We start from the raw sequence: 17,840 nt of genomic DNA, 5'->3' as shown, positions 1-17,840 counted from the left end.
GTGGGAGGTGGACCTAGGTTCACCTGCAAATTAATCACAGTCCACTTCCAACAACAGTTGTATTTTCATAACACACACTTAGATAGAAATTGCCTTTGCTAAAAGTAGTGACTTCTCACTTGGGCCCACAAGAAGACTTTATTAGTTATTCTTGTAGCTGTGATCAATCGCTTGGAAGGAGGATTTTGGCTCTTGGTTGAGAGAAAGACATGCTGGAGTTTATGGTGGTGAGAACTTGTGGTGAGGACTCCTCTCATCTTGGTGGGCCAGAAGCCAGAGAGTAAGTTGAAAGCAGAGGTAGGCTATAAACTTTAAGCTCTCACCTCACCACAGCCCAATTCTTCAGCTAGGCTTTATCTCCTAACAGTTCTACAGCCTCCAATAATAGCACCATGAGCTAACAACCAAGTTTTCAAACAGTGCCTGTGGAGACACATTAACTGAATGTGGGGCAGAGTCTGACATCTCTGAGGCCTTTCTGGGTCTGTGTCCTTCACTCCGAGTTATCTGGATCTGTAGATCAGGCTGGCCTTGAACTTATAAAGCTCCACTTGCCTCTGCCTCCCGAGTGCTGGTTTAAAGGCTTGTGCCACCACCTGGAGTGGTAGTTTCTTTGATGATCTTGAGAACTACACTGAGGCGTTTTCAACATCTCTCCCAAGTTTATGAGCTTCCTGTGTGTCAGTGTCACTATGGGCACACCCTAGGGATTCTGAGAACTAGAATGACTCAAGGGGTCAGTGCACAGTGGATTTACTCACATCGTTTCCTACTGCCTCACAGGACCCAAAGCAGTCCAAATGGACCCCCAAGATGGAATGACAACACCCCGGATGACATGAGATGATACTGAAGCCATCAAAGCACTTCCAATGCCCAACATGAGAAAACAGAGCTTTCAGGACTAACATGTCATGTAGACTTTGGGCTCCTGAATATGGCCTAATGTTTCCTAGGCTTCTAGACAGATGAGCTCCCACTCATTGAGGTGCTTTATGGGTGCCCCTTTTTTTTATTTAGATTTTTGCTGGAGGAGAAGCTCAGATTTGAAATTAAGTTGCATCTAGCCTCAGTGAATTCCAACAGGCTATTACAGAATATAGATCTCAGACCCTGTTGATCTACCAACAACAAATGGAAGACATTTCTAACAGTAAGGATGGGTATGAATTAAAATTTACAAAAAAGGGCTGCCCAATAACAAACTCCTCTTTGGACAAGGCATCTTCTCCTACAGTGATCAAAGCAGAGAACTTACCAACTGGTTTCATCCTACCTAAGTTAAACTATAGAAAGAAGAGGTTAATTCAAACCAAGATCTCAGGTTCACTACAACCTAGATATATATGATGACCACATTCATCAGAACGCACTTCGTTAACCAAGAATAGATAGGAACCATGGCAGAGTGTTTCAAATACAGTAAGACTAGTCACAACCCCCTGGGCTCTCAGCTTTACATGAACATGTGAAAAAGAGGTTTCAGATTCAGAAGGAAGCAGATCAGAGAGGAGTGATAGATAAAGGAAGCTTTTGGTGTGTATGACTCACCTCTGTTGGAATGATTTGCCCTTTAAAGAAATGCCCAAGTAGCTGTGGCTTCTTCACCAAGACAATAACAGAGACAGCAATGATGATGAGGAAAACACTATTTGGAACCAAATCCTCTTCCCTGAAAACAGTCAAATTCTGGATACTGGCAAAAGCAACTATGTACATACATATATACATACACATACATACATACATACACACATACATACATACATAGTAGTAAATAATTGGAGAGAGGAGAGGCTAGTGATCAGCAGAACCAATCTCTGGTTAAAATCAGATAATTAGAAAAGGTTTTCCAATAGAAAAAGAATGGCCACATAGGGCAGGAGCTATGGTTTGATTCTGGGTGTCTCCCAAAGGCTCATGTATCAGCGGCTTGACCACCAACCAGCCTGTGGTGCTGTGAGATGGTCTTATGTCAAATGTGTTGCTGATTGGTCAATGAATAAATCACTGATTGGCAGTGGCCAGGCAGGAAGTATAGGCGGGACTAACAGAGAAGAGAATTGAGAGAACAGGAATCTGGGTGGGAGAGACACTACCAGCCGCCATCAGGATAAGGAAGATGTAAAGTACCGGTAAGCCACAAGCCACGTGGCAAGGTATAGATTAATAGAAATGGATTAATTGAAGCTGTAAGAACAGTTAGCAAGAAGCCTGCCACGGCCATACAGTTTGTAACCAATATAAGTCTCTGTGTTTACTTGGTCGGGTTTGAGCGGCTTGGGACTGGCGGGTGAGAGAAATTTGTCCTGACTGTGGGCCAGGCAGGAAAACTCTAGCTACACTGTGGTACTACTGGGAGGTGGGAGTAAGTTCTATCACTCTAAGACAGTGCTTTTGTGGGAGATCCTGGGTCCTTGGCCCCTTTTCCCAGCCTCCCCACTGCCATCAGGTGAGTGGCTATGCTGCCCTGCGTGCGCCTCTCCATGGTGTTGACTTGCCATAGGTCAAGTGACCATGGACCAAAGCCACTAAAACCGTAAGACTTTAATGCTTTGAAGTTGACTTATCTCAGGGATTTGTCACAGCTCCAGCAGGCTGATGAGCACAGTGGGAAGTCAAAGAAAGGGGAGTCAAGGTCCAGGAAATTAGAGCCTTGAGGCATAAGACGGCTCAAAATGTTTATTTCATCCAATCTCAGAATTTCCACCTACAATATGGGGAACACCACACCAATAATGCTTCTGCTTTTATAAGTGATTTATAAGTGATATATGTGTTTCTATCTCTCTTCCTGCATGTCTTTATTAGTATGCCTATCTTCATGTCAGCAATAGGACTCACCCTTTCTTAGTTTTATTGGCAGCCTTACACAGGAACCAAGCTGTTCTCAGATCAGATAAATGGGCATCTCAGGTCACCTAAATATGATGTCACTGACCACCTGCTTCTGACCTGAGACCATCCCCTGTGGAAAAGCTCATTATTCTCCGGCTGAGTTTGTCATGCTCTCACTACAAAGTAAAAGGACATTTTTTTTTTTTTTTTGATATTAGGAACAGGACAGGCAGGCATTCACCTACTCCACAGGCCCATGGTTTAGGCAGTACATTTGCTGACGGAAAAATGATCTCCAAAGAGTGCCCTTGGAGCTTGTGGGGGCTATTTATAGCTTCTGACACACAGGGTTTCATGTGGAGGATGGCCATCATTGTTCATACTCAGATGAATTCGGCAGGAAGGGCTAGGAAGTTCCTTAGAATGCTCTAAGAGATACCATCTTACAGAACTTGCCAATGGCAAGAGAAGGATGAAGGAAAATGGGACACACACACACACACACACCGAGACATTCGATGGGAATTGGGATGTGAACCCACTTTTTGGATGTTTGATTTTGCTAGCTTATCAGTGCTCCTCATTGCTGGCTGCAACAGCAATGCTTGTCATTTTTGGAAAGAGGAGTGCTGGTCCAGCATCTCTGAAGGAAGGATCTTTCTACTCAGAGATGTACAGGTACACAGACTCTTCACATGACAACGCTCCTTCCTCCTCTGCAAATTATGACATCTGTAGATCCCACCTGCTCAGCCAGAGGCTGGCAAGCTGCTCACACCTCATGAACACGCTTTGTTCAGTTTCAGCTTAGACGTCCCCGCCTGGAGCACTCGCTCACTGAATCCCACCCTGGCAAATGCTACCCATTGCTTTTGACCTACTTCTAGTCCCATTTTCCCAGCGGGCTTTCTCTGACTAGCCCTTAGGGAGCTCTCTGCGTTGCTTCGGCCTTGCAGTAGCAATCAGAATCTTTTCCGACAACGAACCTTATCGTATCATCTCTCACTCTGTTGTGTCAGTTCTCCAGACCGAGTCAGCACCCGCTGAGGCAGCCATCACCATGTGGCTGGAATTCGGACCTAGCCGACTCACAATGGTGTAAGGGCTACTTCTTTTCTACTTTGTCCAGAAGGGTTCTTTGTGCTCATTTACACAAAGGCAGGGTTCAAGCCAGCTTAAGTTCCCTTTCTCTTATAATCGATTCCAAACACGTGCAGACCAGCTCGACTGCCGTGGACAGATACCACAGTTACTTGCCAAGGAGAAATACCATCTTCCCAGGTCCCCTGGATGGCACCATTCATCAAATGCTTTCTTTTGAGACATTATCTTTCCTCTCCACAGAAAGCTGACATAGTTCTCCAGATGAAGTCAAACAAAAGGCATGCTCTACAGGAGACCAGAGAAGCCGCTCCCACAGAAATCAAAGCCAGCAGATAATTCAGCAACAGCTGTTAAAAGCCCTAGATTCGAATGCTGTCGCAGATACAGTTAGGGAAGAAAGGGGGAAAGGCTGAATAAGCTGCAAATTCCAGAGAGGCACCTGCTCCAGGCAATGACCACTTCCTAGTTGTGCAGCTCCTGGGTTAGCTGAGGAAGAGGAGGAAAGACAGGAAAGAGCAAAGCAATACACAGCACAGACCGGGCAACAGGTCACCCTCACTCTCTTTGCTTGAGGAGTCTCTGGTTTGGGGTTCATAGATGAGTCATGTATGCTGACATGAAAGGCCACTTCAGAGGAAGGGGCCAGTCTTGTGACCTCAGCAATGCACTCCAGGTTATCTAGTTTATCAGCTCAAAGGAGACAATGCCACCTTACCCCTCACCGGGAATAGATTCAGGCTCTGTAAAGGGCCAGACAGGAAGGAACTCAAAGGAGAGTAAGACCTGGTCTCTGCCCTTCCAGAGCCTGCAGGTTATCTCCCAGGGTTGAAGCTACAGCCAGAGAAGTGTTATCACAGGGAAAACATGGCAACAGTGGAAAAGCCCTCATCATCCATGGATTCATAGATCTAGTCCATGACCTCAGAAAGCCACAATATTCCTGGGCTTTCCGAGTTTCCCCTAGAAAATGAGGACACTTCCTGTGCTAAAGTTTATCGTTCTAAATAAAAGTGAAGAAGGCAAGCTTTCTAGATTCTTCTGAGTCACAGTTTTCTAGAAGGTCCTTATGCAGTAGTCTAGACACAACAAAAGGATAAGAATATTGTAATAAGCCCTTAATGTACCAACTCCCCTACCTGAGAGAGAGAGAGAAAACACTGCAAAGATCCCTGGCACACCCCCGGGGGTAAAAACGATGAATTTGGTGTTTATCATTCACAAACCTGGTGAAGCGAGGAAGCCTGACATGGGATAAAGAATGGTTACCACTGAAGAGCCCTTTCCACATTTAGGGGCTCTTGGCTCCTAGTGAGAATCAGAGCAGACAGTACAGGTGTCTCAGGTGCCCATCCATTCAGTTCTTGCTACCCCTGCCCGGTGTCTAGCCTGCAGCCAGCCACAGCCTGCTGCACCCAGAATCACAGTGTTGTGTTTACCTTGAGGGCCTTCTGCGCAGGTTCACTGGACCCTATTGCAATCAGGTTGGGCCCAGCCATGCTGCAGAAACTCTTCAGATGCAAAGAATCAGCCACAGGGACCGTGGAGACGGCGTAGTCCTATGCAGACAGACAGACAGACAGACAAGTGGATTGTTACCGCAGAGTAATTCTCAAGATTGATTAAAAACTGCCAGAACCACGCTTGCTCCTTTGAAAGTTGCCAGCCTGGGAGGTGGGGATGACTCACAGGAACTGGTATTGCTAGTTCAACGAAGACTGGAAGAAGAGAGCAGTTTCCATCCAGAGTTTGACCATGGCACCCGCTTTGCTAGTTCCTTGGCCTGCGGAGCAGGCTACTCTGGGAGGGTTGTTTGAATCCCTTGTGGACACTGTGGGTCAGCCAGAGCCTCACATTCTCATAGGGAACAGGGGGAGGTACACGAGCGAGTGTGTGTGTGTGTGTGTGTGTGTGTGTGTGTGTGTGTGTGTGTGTGTTTATTTGTATCCTTTACTAAACAGGTTGGTGACCTTCTTTTCATGAGCAGTAAAGGGACTTTGAGGGAAAGCATAGGCAATACTTCGCACAGTTTTCAGAATACAGTAAGCACCCAGCAGAGAAGATCCCACATTCTAATCTGAAAATCAAATTTCATATCAGACATATCTGGATCTCCAGGCTTTATTTTTTTAAAGTGATTTTGTCAGGAACAAGAGATTATGTACAGGAACATGTGTTAGTGTTTGTATGATTATGTACAGGAACACGTGTTAGTGTTTGTATGATTATGTACAGGAACATGTGTTAGTGTTTGTATGATTATGTACAGGAACATGTGTTAGTGTCTGTATGATTATGCACAGGAACATGTGTTAGTGTTTGTATGATTATGCACAGGAACATGTGCTAGTGTTTGTATGATTACACCTTTGGAAAAGCCAGAAGGTGAACTCACTAACTTTCTTGTTCCTGAGAGAGCTCAATGGATCCTAATTACTGAGAAATTTGAATTTAATAGACTTTAAAATGTCTAGCAAATGTACAAATACTAAGAATAATTTTTAAAGCTGGTGAAATATAAACACAATTACTCATGACATATTGATTCAATGGGGCTATGAATATTTATTAAGCAATTATTCTGAGCCAGGCATAAACGATCCTTCACCTACCTTAAAAGTATCAGCCAAGATTTCAGCGCCTCGTTGATTTGTCCTTTTGGAAAGGCCCACAAAAAATTCTCTGCCTATAATAGATGTGATGGAACATAATGAGTCAGTTTCTAGGAGCCGGGAGAAGCGGTAAACGGGTAGTGGTCCTGAATGGGGATGGAGTTTCAGCTTGGGAAGATAAAAAATGTCTGGCGATGTATGGTGGTGGCTGTCCAGATATGTGAGGAGACTCACTGCTTCTTTACTGTACCCTTAAAATGGCCATAAACATACAACACAACCCCTATACCTATGGCTCAAGGAACACCTCAGAAGATGGGCTGAAAGATTCTAAGAGCCAGAGGAATAGGATGTCAGTTGGGAGATAGTGTTTCTTAGACACAACAGGGATGCTGCACTCAAGAAATCTCAACAATGTGGTTCCAGGGAATCCAGTGACCTCTTCTGGTCTCCACAGGCACCAGGCATGTATGTGGTACACAGGCATACATGCAGACAAAACACCCATATACATGAAATGGTAATAATTGAATAATTCTGGGAGGATGTAGGGGAGGGAAAGAATATGAAATATCCTTTTGTATGAATATATTGTAGTTAAAAACTCACAAAATATACAAATAAATAAACAACCAAATTTCCTTTCCTTTCCTACCTCATTCATTTATAAGAGAAACCAAGGCTTTGCTCAAATCCACAATCCTATGACCCAGACTTGGCTGCTGACTTCCTAGCACCATTTAGCATTTACACTCTTCCTTTACTCTTTGTATTCCCAGTAAATCGATAGTTTCCGAGAGACAGTTAATTACGTTTTCTCTTTCTCCAGAGGGGTCCATGTGTCCATTGCTTCACACAAGGCACGTGACCAATGGTAACAAACATTTCAGTGAGGTAGGACTGGAATGATCAAGTCTGTTACATTTTCCCATTAAGGTGCCACACAGTGGTTTTAGTCTCTGCTGATGCCTGGGCACAGATCCACTTTTTTTTTTTTTAAATTAGAGATCTGCATTTACATTTAGAATTTTAAGAACACAAAAAAATTGATCTACTTGAAACATAATTCATAAAGGAAATACAGGCTAAATGCTTTCCCTTATACAACTACAGCAGAGCTGGTTGTCTCCAAATTTACAAGAATGGCCACATTAAAAATAAATCCATTGTTATCTACTAATGAGTCAATGATTAAATCATAGCAGAAATTTAGGAAATATTTAGAACTAAATGGTATTAGAAATACTCATATCAAACAGAGATTATCACTGTGTGTGATAGATTAAGTCTGTAATTCTAGTACTGGAGAGGTGGAGGCAGGAGGATTGGGAATTCAAGCTCATCATTAAATATAGAGTGAATTTAAAGCTAGCCTGGGCTACATGAGACCTTGTCCTAAACAAATAAACAAACCAAAAGCAGAAAAAAAGATTTAATTAAAGTAGCGTTTGAAGGGAAATTATACATTAGAAAAGTGTACATTTCAAAATTGATAAGATAAAATGCCAATTCATTATGTAGGGTAAAAAGGGATAGAGTATAAACAAATAAATTTAAAAGAAAGAGACAAAGAGAGATAAAAGAAACGGAAGAGAAAGGGTCCACAAAAGCCAATGTTCAGTCCTCTGAGGAGAGTTACAAAGGTGACAAACTTCTGGAGGGGAAGAGACCCTGGGAGGCAGGAAGGCGCAAGCATGGCAGATGAAAAGGGAGTCTAGTTATGACGGCTATGAAGTTTGAAGAGGCATTGAGAATGATTTTATAACCAACATTTTGAACACTGAGGTAAAGGAGATAAAATCAGAAAACAGGACTCACCAACACGGGCCCAGGAAAGCCTAGGTAGTCATACAGTCACTAAAGTAACTGAATCAGGCTAAAATCTCCCCACTAGGGAAGTGCCACGAAGCGATACGCAATAGAAATCGTACTGATTCAGAGAGCAGAAAAATATGAAGCTTCCCCCAACACAGTATTTTGAGAGTAACATAGCAGTTTTACCAAAACCAGATGAGGAAAACAAGAAAGAAAAAGTATAGTCCATGGAAACATACGCTTCAGACACATGAGCAAACTAAATCCAACTCTGCATGAAGAAGTGAATAATGATGGGTTGATTTCATCCCTGATATGCCAGACTGATCACGTATCAGAAAGTTGAGATAGAAAAGGAAAATCATATAACCATCACAATGAAGCAGGAAAGAGTTTACCGGATAACCCTGAATCCAAGTTTGGCCTTACAGAATAGCTTTTCTGCCTGAGCCCAGCAGACACATAGGGACAGGGACAGAAGTGTCGAGGGCAGTAACAGACAAAATCCAAGAAGTACCCACACTACACACCACTAGCAAAATGAGTCAATATTTGGTGGTGTATTCCTTTCTACAGAAAACCGCTCAACATAGAAAACTACTACATTTACATCTACCAACTTAGGTCAAAAGCAGAAAAATCACACAAGAATTCATATCATGGACACCACAGCAGTAGGAACTTACAAGAAGAGCAACAATAAATGCCACATAACTTAGAAATACATAAACTGAGACAAACTCCAAAGAAAGATCAGGAAATGATCTGCAGACTGAGAGAACGATTTCCTGAGGCAGGACGAGGGGACCACATGGGGTTTCTGTGGTCCTGGCAGGATTCTGTTTTATAAGCCAGGGGTGGGCATGCAAGCGCTTATTTTATTATTGGTCTTTAAACACCACATACACATTTATAAATCAGTTATATGAAATCTATATTTCACAAAATAAATAAATAAGGGGACAAATTGATGTTATCTACTGAAGGGAAATGAGATGGAAACAATCTTTGCCAGTAGCTGCTTTCCTGACTGACAGATTTCCCAGCAGGAAGTGGAATTGGAAAGCAGCTCTCCTTCTGTCCATTTCCTGATAAATTATTAATGAAGCTTTGACTCATGGAAAGAAGGGGGCAGGGAGCACGCAGAAAGAGCTACAGGCCCTGTCAGTCACCCAGCTCTGCCGGGTCTAAAAACGGAGAGGCAAACTCGCATATACTGGGAATGTAACTGGTGGTTCGTGAATTTTATACTTAAACATGGGAAAATTATAGACTTTATGTTTTATCAAGGAGAGATGGAGGGAGGGCTGGGGGGAGACAACGGAGGGGCAAGTGTGGAGATGAGAGGACAACCTTGGGTGTTGATCCTTGAACTAATCACTCTGCATAAGGCGGGGTCTCCTGTGCAAGTCAGGCCCGCCAGCCCCCAGCTTCTGGGGTTCTCCCGTCTCTGCTTCTCATCACACTATAGACACGCTACAGAGGTGTGGTACTGTTTCTAGCTTCATGTGGCTTCTGTGGATTACAGCTCAGGTCCTCACCCTCATCAAGTCATCTCCCTAGTCCCTTATCTCAGTTTTGAATAAAATAACTCTTAAGATGTGAACTTACAGAACGTGAAAAGAAAGGCTCAGACCGTGTCAAGGGTAAGTCAAGGGTAAGGCACCATGGTCAGTGAGCAAAGACAAGGGGCTTGATGTGTCGTCGAAAGAACTTTGACCAAAGGAAGAGATGCCTGATGAATGGTGTGGCCCACACAGCGGGGACTGTCAGGTGTTACTGTGCACGAGCTGATGGATCAGCTCTGCTCTGTAAGGAGGTGTGATTTACACACCTAGTGTTCCATAGAAGCCCATTTTCTAAGAGGAAACAGGCTGCTGCTCTGGTCTGTAAAAAAGAACGAAAGTACTGTCTATGAAAGGCATGGAGACCATTCTAAGGGGATCTTACTGGGAAGATTTAGAGAATGGCTGAGTTGGCTTGGACATAACCAGAGCTACAAATGTACAGTCCGTTCCCTTGACTCCTCATTTTATGTTCTGAGGCTCAAGATACATGCAGCCCAAACTCCAGAGGCAGGCCCTTGCCTATGTCAGGCAGTGCTGGCTGGGCTGCACACAGCACAGCTTCCCGGGATGCTATTCACAAAAGCCATGGTTTGAGTATCACCCCTTGGAGATGGGCAATACAATGGCTCCCGCCACAGGCATAGGACACCAAGCAAGAAGACACTAAAATGTCACACAACAAAGCTGCTTCCTCCTCCCATTCCTCCTTCTCCAGGGACATTAATTAAATCTAAATCTTAGTAATAAGAGACATTTTCTAAACAACAAGGTGGGGTATGCTTTGGTTACATATACAGGGGATTCATGAATGAGACTCAGACTCTCCCAAGAGTCCGATGCTCTCAGTGGGTCACGTGAGGCTGCTTTCTCTAATCCTCCAGGACCACCACTTGTATTTGAACTATGGTGGTGAAATTCTTTGACATTTAAGGGCAAACAAAATCACACTATAAATTAAAATTCTAGTAATTACATTGTTCTTCAGTATAACCAGAATGAGTCTGAGGATGGAGATTTTACTTAATAATCCGTCATCAGAAAGAAGTGGGAAGGTTAAATGCTATAATTATTGTTTCTTTAGTAGCCATCTGATATGGATTCTGGTTAGCTCAATAATAATACTAACATTTATATTTCACTGAGTTATGCTGACACTAAGCCAAATCAATTTGCATAGAAATTTATTTGAATTTATCTTGCTATCTGGAAAGAATTTATTTGTAAATGATGTTAATTTTGAATTAAGAATTTTTAAGTACAAACCCAGTATATGGTTACACAATAGAAATACTATGCAACATATAAACATAATTGTAGAAAACATGATACACATCAATAATATCCCTATAAAGAAAAACCAATTATGCACATGAATGTTCTGGTAAAAAGGACCTGAACTGCAAAGAAGCATGAAATGTATCTAAACATTACAGTGATTATCTCCAAATGGAAGGGCATTCTTTCTTCTTCACTGCGATTTTCTGAACATTTTTAGATCCTTGCACTTAGCATTTATTAATTGATGGCTAAAGAGACATATTAATGAAACAAGCAAGTAGGGGTCAGGTATTAAAACAGAAAATCAATGTACGTATACCTGTGAACAAGACATCACCACCATCTAAGGTTGCGTTTTCGTCTTTCATCTCTACTATGTTGAGCTGAAGTTTTTCCAACGCCTCTTTCATCATGTCAACCTGTTGAAAGTAAAACAATTCACGTTAATATCGACAACTTCCTACTGTGAAAAACCGACTCTCCACAACTCAGCACCAAAGCACATTCCCAGATGTATGTATACACACACACACACACACACACACACACACACACACACACACACACATTCTTGTAGATATGAAAGTGCATATTGTATAGATGTATAGGAGAGAGCATATCCAGTCATGATCATTTCTAAGAGGAGAAATTATTTGCTAGAAAGCACTTGTTTAAAGAGTCGGGAGTGGTGGCTCATGCTTGCGATCCTAGCACGTCAGAGGCTAACTCAGGAACACTGCTGTGAGTTCAAGGCCAGCCTGGTCTATAGAATGATACAGTATCTCAAAAACAAAATAAAAATCTGTTCAGTTCCTTCTAGTGTAAGGTTGACTAACAGTATAGTCTCTTCCTGCCTAGGAAGGTGAACTAGTTAGGGCACTGTTGGGGCTGACCAGTTAGGACACAGAGAAGCCAAGAAGGCAGGAGGCCCACCCAGTTCTCCTGTCCTTGCAAGAGAGCACAAGAATCAACTGTAAGCCTACGTTAGATGGTCAAAATCATGCACACTGAGAGTAGTAACTGAAGGAACAGTGATGACTGGTAACTCGATATTTCGGTCGAGAGGAAGAACAGTCATTGGTTGCTTTGAAAATACTTTCTAAAATGGCATTTACCCAAAACTTCTCAGTAAATATAAGGTGACCTGTTGTTAAAGTTTATATTCATGTGTTTCTAAAAACTCAGTTCCCTAGAGATTATTAATGAATACAGTAACTGTTGTCAAACCAAAGAATATTGGGAAATGATGGTCAGGGACTCCCTGGGTCTAGGGTTTATCTAGCATGGAGATGCTCTGGGCAGCATCAGAGAACATTACTATGGAGGCTTACTCTACTGTTAATTTTTTATTATTTTTATTTTTTATTTTATTTATTTATTTATTTGGTTTTTTGAGACAGTGTTTCTCTGTGTAGCTTTGCGCCTTTCCTGAAACTTGCTTTGTAGACTGGGCTGGCCTCGAACTCACAGAGATCCGCCTGCCTCTGCCTCCCGAGTGCTGGGATTAAAGGCGTGTGCTACCACCTCCCGGCTACTGTAAATTTTTTAAATTATTCTATTTTGAGACTAGCATGTCACTAGGTAACCCAGGTTGGCCTTGAATTCATGACCCTCATACTTCTGTCTCTGAGTACTGGGATTATAGGTGTGTGCCCTCAGAAACTTACACCTTAATTCATATCCCTCCAGTAGCTCAGCAAAAGCAATTTCAACATTTTCTAAGGCTTATACAACCTTTAAAATGGTACGGATCCATTAAGAAGACATGAACAGGGCTAAGAGAAGAGCAAGAGCTCACATCACACTGGGCAGGCATTCCTGCCAAAATGCTGAGTACACAGTGCAGACTGTCAGTGAAGAGAAATCACTACAGATGCTGCTTCTAAACTAATAAAAACATGGAAATACTCTGACAATACTGACAGTCACGTATTCAAAACCATTTAAGCGTGTAAAAGTAGCCGGGCAGTGATGGCTCACGTCTTTAATCCCAGCACTTGGGAGGCAGAGGCAGGTGGATTTCTGTGAGTTCAAGGCCAGCCTGGTCTACAGAGTGAGATCCAGGACAGGCACCAAAACTACATAGAGAAATCTTGTTTTAAAAAACCAAAAAAAAAAAAAATGTACAAAGTAAAGTAAACACATCATCTCATCCTTGTCCTGGAACTCAAGCTAAATTTCCACACAACAGAGTGACTCAGAACAATAAAAATTATTTCCATGGACAAAGTGGTCTTTATATAGTAAATACTCCAGTGACTTCTTTTAACAGGAAGGAGAATTGTCATGTCATACAAACTGGAGCAAAACAACATTTGCCATGACTTGGGAGACTCGGAGCCCAGGCGCTCACACACACGTTCACTCCTGATGTCAGCTTCAGTGTGTGTGGAAAATTCACCAAGTGTAAGCAGCGAGGGCATGAGAACCAGGCCCCGGTTCCCTGTTTCTATTGCAGACACCGCTGCTTCTGGCAGAACTTAATGTTTCAGTAACTGGGAACTCGGCAGCAACCCAGATTCTGCTCGGAAAAGCTCATCTGTAAACTAGGACTCATCACAACTGAGGAACTTTATTCAAACTCTTAAGAGTTAAAGGACAGAGACAAGCTGGGTATTACCATTGCACACGGTTTCCCAAATACTTCCCGCCGCCTTTCAAGTCCTCTGTTGTTCAAGAGTGAAGTTTGATTTTCTCCTGCTTTTGACAATCGATCAGTCAGGATCATGTATTAAGACATATGTTTTCCCTTTGAAAACTCTGAGTGCAAGTGTAGAGTTAAGAAGTTATTGGATATTTATGAAGATAATTCTAAAGGAAAATGATTTTAGAGGATAAAATATTGTGGTTTCTTAAAAGTGAAACCAGGTATAGTGACATTACAATAACCCTGGATTTTGTGCAGGGGAAGTAAGTACCTTTTAAAACCTACTCAGCTGCTGTTTTATCACCATCACTGGGACGGACATTGACATCTGCATCATAACGTGGATGACGTTAGATTGCTTTCAGAGACAGTGTATGGAGAAGAGTTTAAGAAAACTGAAATATGACGCAGACGGTTTTGAGAGGCCCAGGGCTGTGTGGCATCAAGTTGGGGATGTTAACACCTGGGAGGTTTCTAACAAAACAGAAAACTGAGCCCTGCAGGCTGTCCATTGAGAACTGAGTGCTCCTGGCACAGAGTTCCAAGGAAGCACACACAGTCTCCTACAATAGGCCCAGCGCTGCCCTGACACATAGCCTGGAGCAAGCCAGCTATTCAGGCCGTTAGACCATTAAGTGTAATGACAGGGAAACTTTTATAACAATCGATCCAACCATGAACCTTCACAAAATATGCTTGTTTCTTGGTTACACAGACATAGCTAATGTTGATCTAATTTACATTCAGGAGGGGAGAGAAGAAAAAGCAACCAACTCTCCACCTTTCACAGACACTACCTCAGCAGTAGAACTCCAGGTTACTCAGAGAAGTCATCAGAGCTAACAGTATTGATTCCACAGGTTGAAATGAATGGGCCCCGCTAGCACATGAGATCAGAAATCAAAAGGAAAATCAGAGAAACCTTAGCTTATGATCCGACTCTACTCAAAAGACTGGCAAGTGCTTTTTAAAACAGACTCATTTTATTAGATTTATCATATATACAGTGCTTTGTCTGCACGTTTGCCTGTATGCCAGAAGAGGGCACCAGATCTCATTATAGAGGCTGTGAGCCACCATGTGGTTGCTGGGAATTGAACTCAGGACCTCTAGGAAGAGCAGCCAGTGTTCTTAACCTCTGAGCCATCTCTCCAGCACCCCCTGACAAGTGCTTTGAGTCACTAAGTCACCTCTCTTGTCTGGGTTAATGTGCATTCTGAACCACTGTCTGCTCATCTTTAAAGTGGGTTTTGATTCATGCTATTACCAACTTCTTTTTTTTTTTGGTTTTCCGAGACAACTTCTTAAGCTCCCCCGTGACCACTAAACTCAGGTAAAGCTCCTACCATACGAAACTGTAACTGCACAATAAATATCAGAGATGACTTTTGCTATCTTGGTGAAGTACCAGCCTGTGTGTACATGGTGACAGACACTTGGGCTGCAAATCTGACCCACGAGCAAAAAAGCTGCTGCTTTTCCTAAAATTCAGACAAGTTTCCATGTTTTACAACTGCGTGACAGATTCCATCTGCGTTCCCAAAAATAAAACAGCAATTCTTCCCACAAAGCCAACTCAGAGAAAGAGCACTACAATGAGGGGACGTTCATGTTAAAAACCTCGCAGATTTTATATCCTCCCAGCTCCAGGAAGCTGTGTGATGAGGCCCATTTCTTGTAATCTAGTCTTTGAGCTAACCTTCAGCAGGTACCACTGCTGTGGGATGTTCTGTATGGCAAATGTGTTGCTCTGATTGGTCAATAAATAAAACACTGATTGGCCATTGGCTAGGCAGGAGATGTAGGCGGGACAAGGAGGAGAATAGAGCTGGGAAGTGGAAGGCTGAGTCAGAGAGACACTGCCAGCCGCCACGATGACAAACAGCATGTGAAGATGCCGGTAAGCCACGAGCCATGTGGCAAGGTATAGATTTATGGAAATGGATTAAATTAAGATATAAGAACAGTCAGCAAGAAGCCTGCCACGACCATACAGTTTGTAACCAATATAAGTCTCTGTGTTTACTTGGTTGGGTCTGAGCGGCTGTGGGACTGGCAGGTGAGAGAGATTTGTCCTGACTGTGGGCCAGGCAGGAAAACTCAAGCTACAAATGGCGTCCAACGTGGTGGCAAGAGTTTCCACCTAAAAACTGAGAAAAAAGATTCTAAAACGGAGCTAAAAACAGTTCCTAATTGTCTCTCTCAAATGAGGGGCAGCTGCTGGTTTGAGCTGCTGGTTTGAGCTACTGGTGGGATCCTGGCGTGCGTGCTCGACCTGCCGCCATATGGTGGGAATGAGGCCTCTGCAAGTGGCACATTAAGCTGCATGGTGGATTTAGACTTTGCTAGTACAAAACAAAAAAAAGAGGTTTCTGGGCTACACGCTGCTTGGATAAAAGCATAGACCCATGATAGTTCCCAGAGCTGGCGGTAAACCACCACCATGTTGGGAAGCTGAGGTGGGTGGAGCCAGCAGCCACAGCTGCTGCAGTTTAAAGCAATAGATTCACAATAAGACAGATTCAGATGTAATAGTTTACAACGTGTGCAAAATATACGTAGGCTTAAAAGAGACAAAAAAGGTGATATATACAGTTATATAAACAAATATATAGTTTTAAAAAATAAAGTCTTTAAAGAGACAGTAAAATTAATATAAAAAATAAGCCACATAAAGATGAATATTACACAGAGAATCTGGATTGTGTTGTCTTTGGGATTTTTAATTGCAGAAAAACATTTGATCGTAAAAGATGTTGAGTTAAACCAATATGTATATTTAAAAGATACCTTGACTTCAAAATTTGGATATAAAGATATGTTGCTTTGGAAAGGAGACTCTGCTTTTGTTCCCACAGAAAGCCAGAGGCTATGGATTTGTTCCAGATTAAGACACATCAGGTTTGACCAGCCAAGACCCCCTGAAAGGTCTCTGATGACACCATGGCCCAGATGATCCAACATCCAGAATGGTTTGAAGACAACTGGCTCAGAAGATACACCCTCATGGACTATTCCATAATCCTAAAATTTTCTTTGTGTCCCCATAAGATATAGCGCCCCCCTCCAGCAGGAAGTAGTAAGAGAAGCTACGCCCAAATTCCCAAATTATATGTAATTTTACTTTGTTAAGGTTAAAACCTCCCTTTTTGAAAAAAAGGGGGGGGGAAGTGTTGTGGGATGTTCTGTATGGCAAATGTGTTGCTCTGATTGGTCAATAAATAAAACACTGATTGGCCATTGGCTAGGCAGGAAGTATAGGCGGGACAAGGAGGAGAATAAAGCTGGGAAGTGGAAGGCTGAGTCAGAGAGACACTGCCAGCCGCCACGATGACAAACAGCATGTGAAGATGCCAGTAAGCCACGAGCCACGTGACAAGATATAGATTTATAGAAATGGATTAATTTAAGATATAAGAACAGTTAGCAAGAAGCCTGCCACGGCCACATAGTTTGTAACCAATATAAGTCTCTGTGTTTACTTGGTCGGGTCTGAGAGGCTGTGGGACTGGCAGGTGAGAGAGATTTGTCCTGATTGTGGACTAAGCAGGAAAACTCTAGCTACATACCACACCAAGAGGGAGATGGATGCCCCACAGGACTCAAAGAAGCATCCAAGCCTGTATGCCATGTCTCTTGTCTTAAATCCTAGCACTCTAGAGGCAGACTCAGGGTTATGTAGCAGGAGGATTGTGCATTTGAGGTCAGTCTAAGCTACCTGTGAAGTTCTAGGCCTGCCAGGGTTACACACAGAGATTCCCCCTGACTAAAAAACCAACCAACTGCCAACAAAAAAGAGACCCAATGCATCAAAACCAACCAACCAACCACCACCACCACCACCACCACCACCACCACCACCACCACCACCACCACCACCACCACCAAAAACCTCCTCAGTAACCTTTCCTGGCGCTGTGCTGAGATATCCCTACTTTCAGCAGCTTCAGGGAGAAAGGACTAAGTTTGTCTCACAGTTGG

General features: G+C 42.9%; 1 protein-coding gene across 1 annotated transcript in view; it reads right to left on the bottom strand.

The window, feature by feature from the left end:
• The window catches only part of Ddah1 (dimethylarginine dimethylaminohydrolase 1), a 131,338-nt gene that overhangs the window by 21,298 nt on the left and 92,200 nt on the right, over positions 1 to 17,840 (bottom strand). The window contains exons 2-4 of the mRNA XM_052731079.1: positions 11,532 to 11,631; positions 6,552 to 6,625; positions 5,379 to 5,498 (exon numbers count right to left, since the gene is read on the bottom strand). Of these exons, the coding sequence (XP_052587039.1) occupies positions 5,379 to 5,498; positions 6,552 to 6,625; positions 11,532 to 11,631 (294 nt within the window). The remainder of the gene's footprint in view (positions 1 to 5,378; positions 5,499 to 6,551; positions 6,626 to 11,531; positions 11,632 to 17,840) is intronic.

The sequence above is a fragment of the Peromyscus californicus genome, unplaced genomic scaffold, assembly GCF_007827085.1.
Source record: "Peromyscus californicus insignis strain IS unplaced genomic scaffold, ASM782708v3 Scaffold_9__1_contigs__length_137607984, whole genome shotgun sequence".
NCBI classification, from domain to species: domain Eukaryota; kingdom Metazoa; phylum Chordata; class Mammalia; order Rodentia; family Cricetidae; genus Peromyscus; species Peromyscus californicus.
Note: the sequence above shows the minus strand (reverse complement) of the source record. Positions and strands in the feature narration are given on the sequence as shown.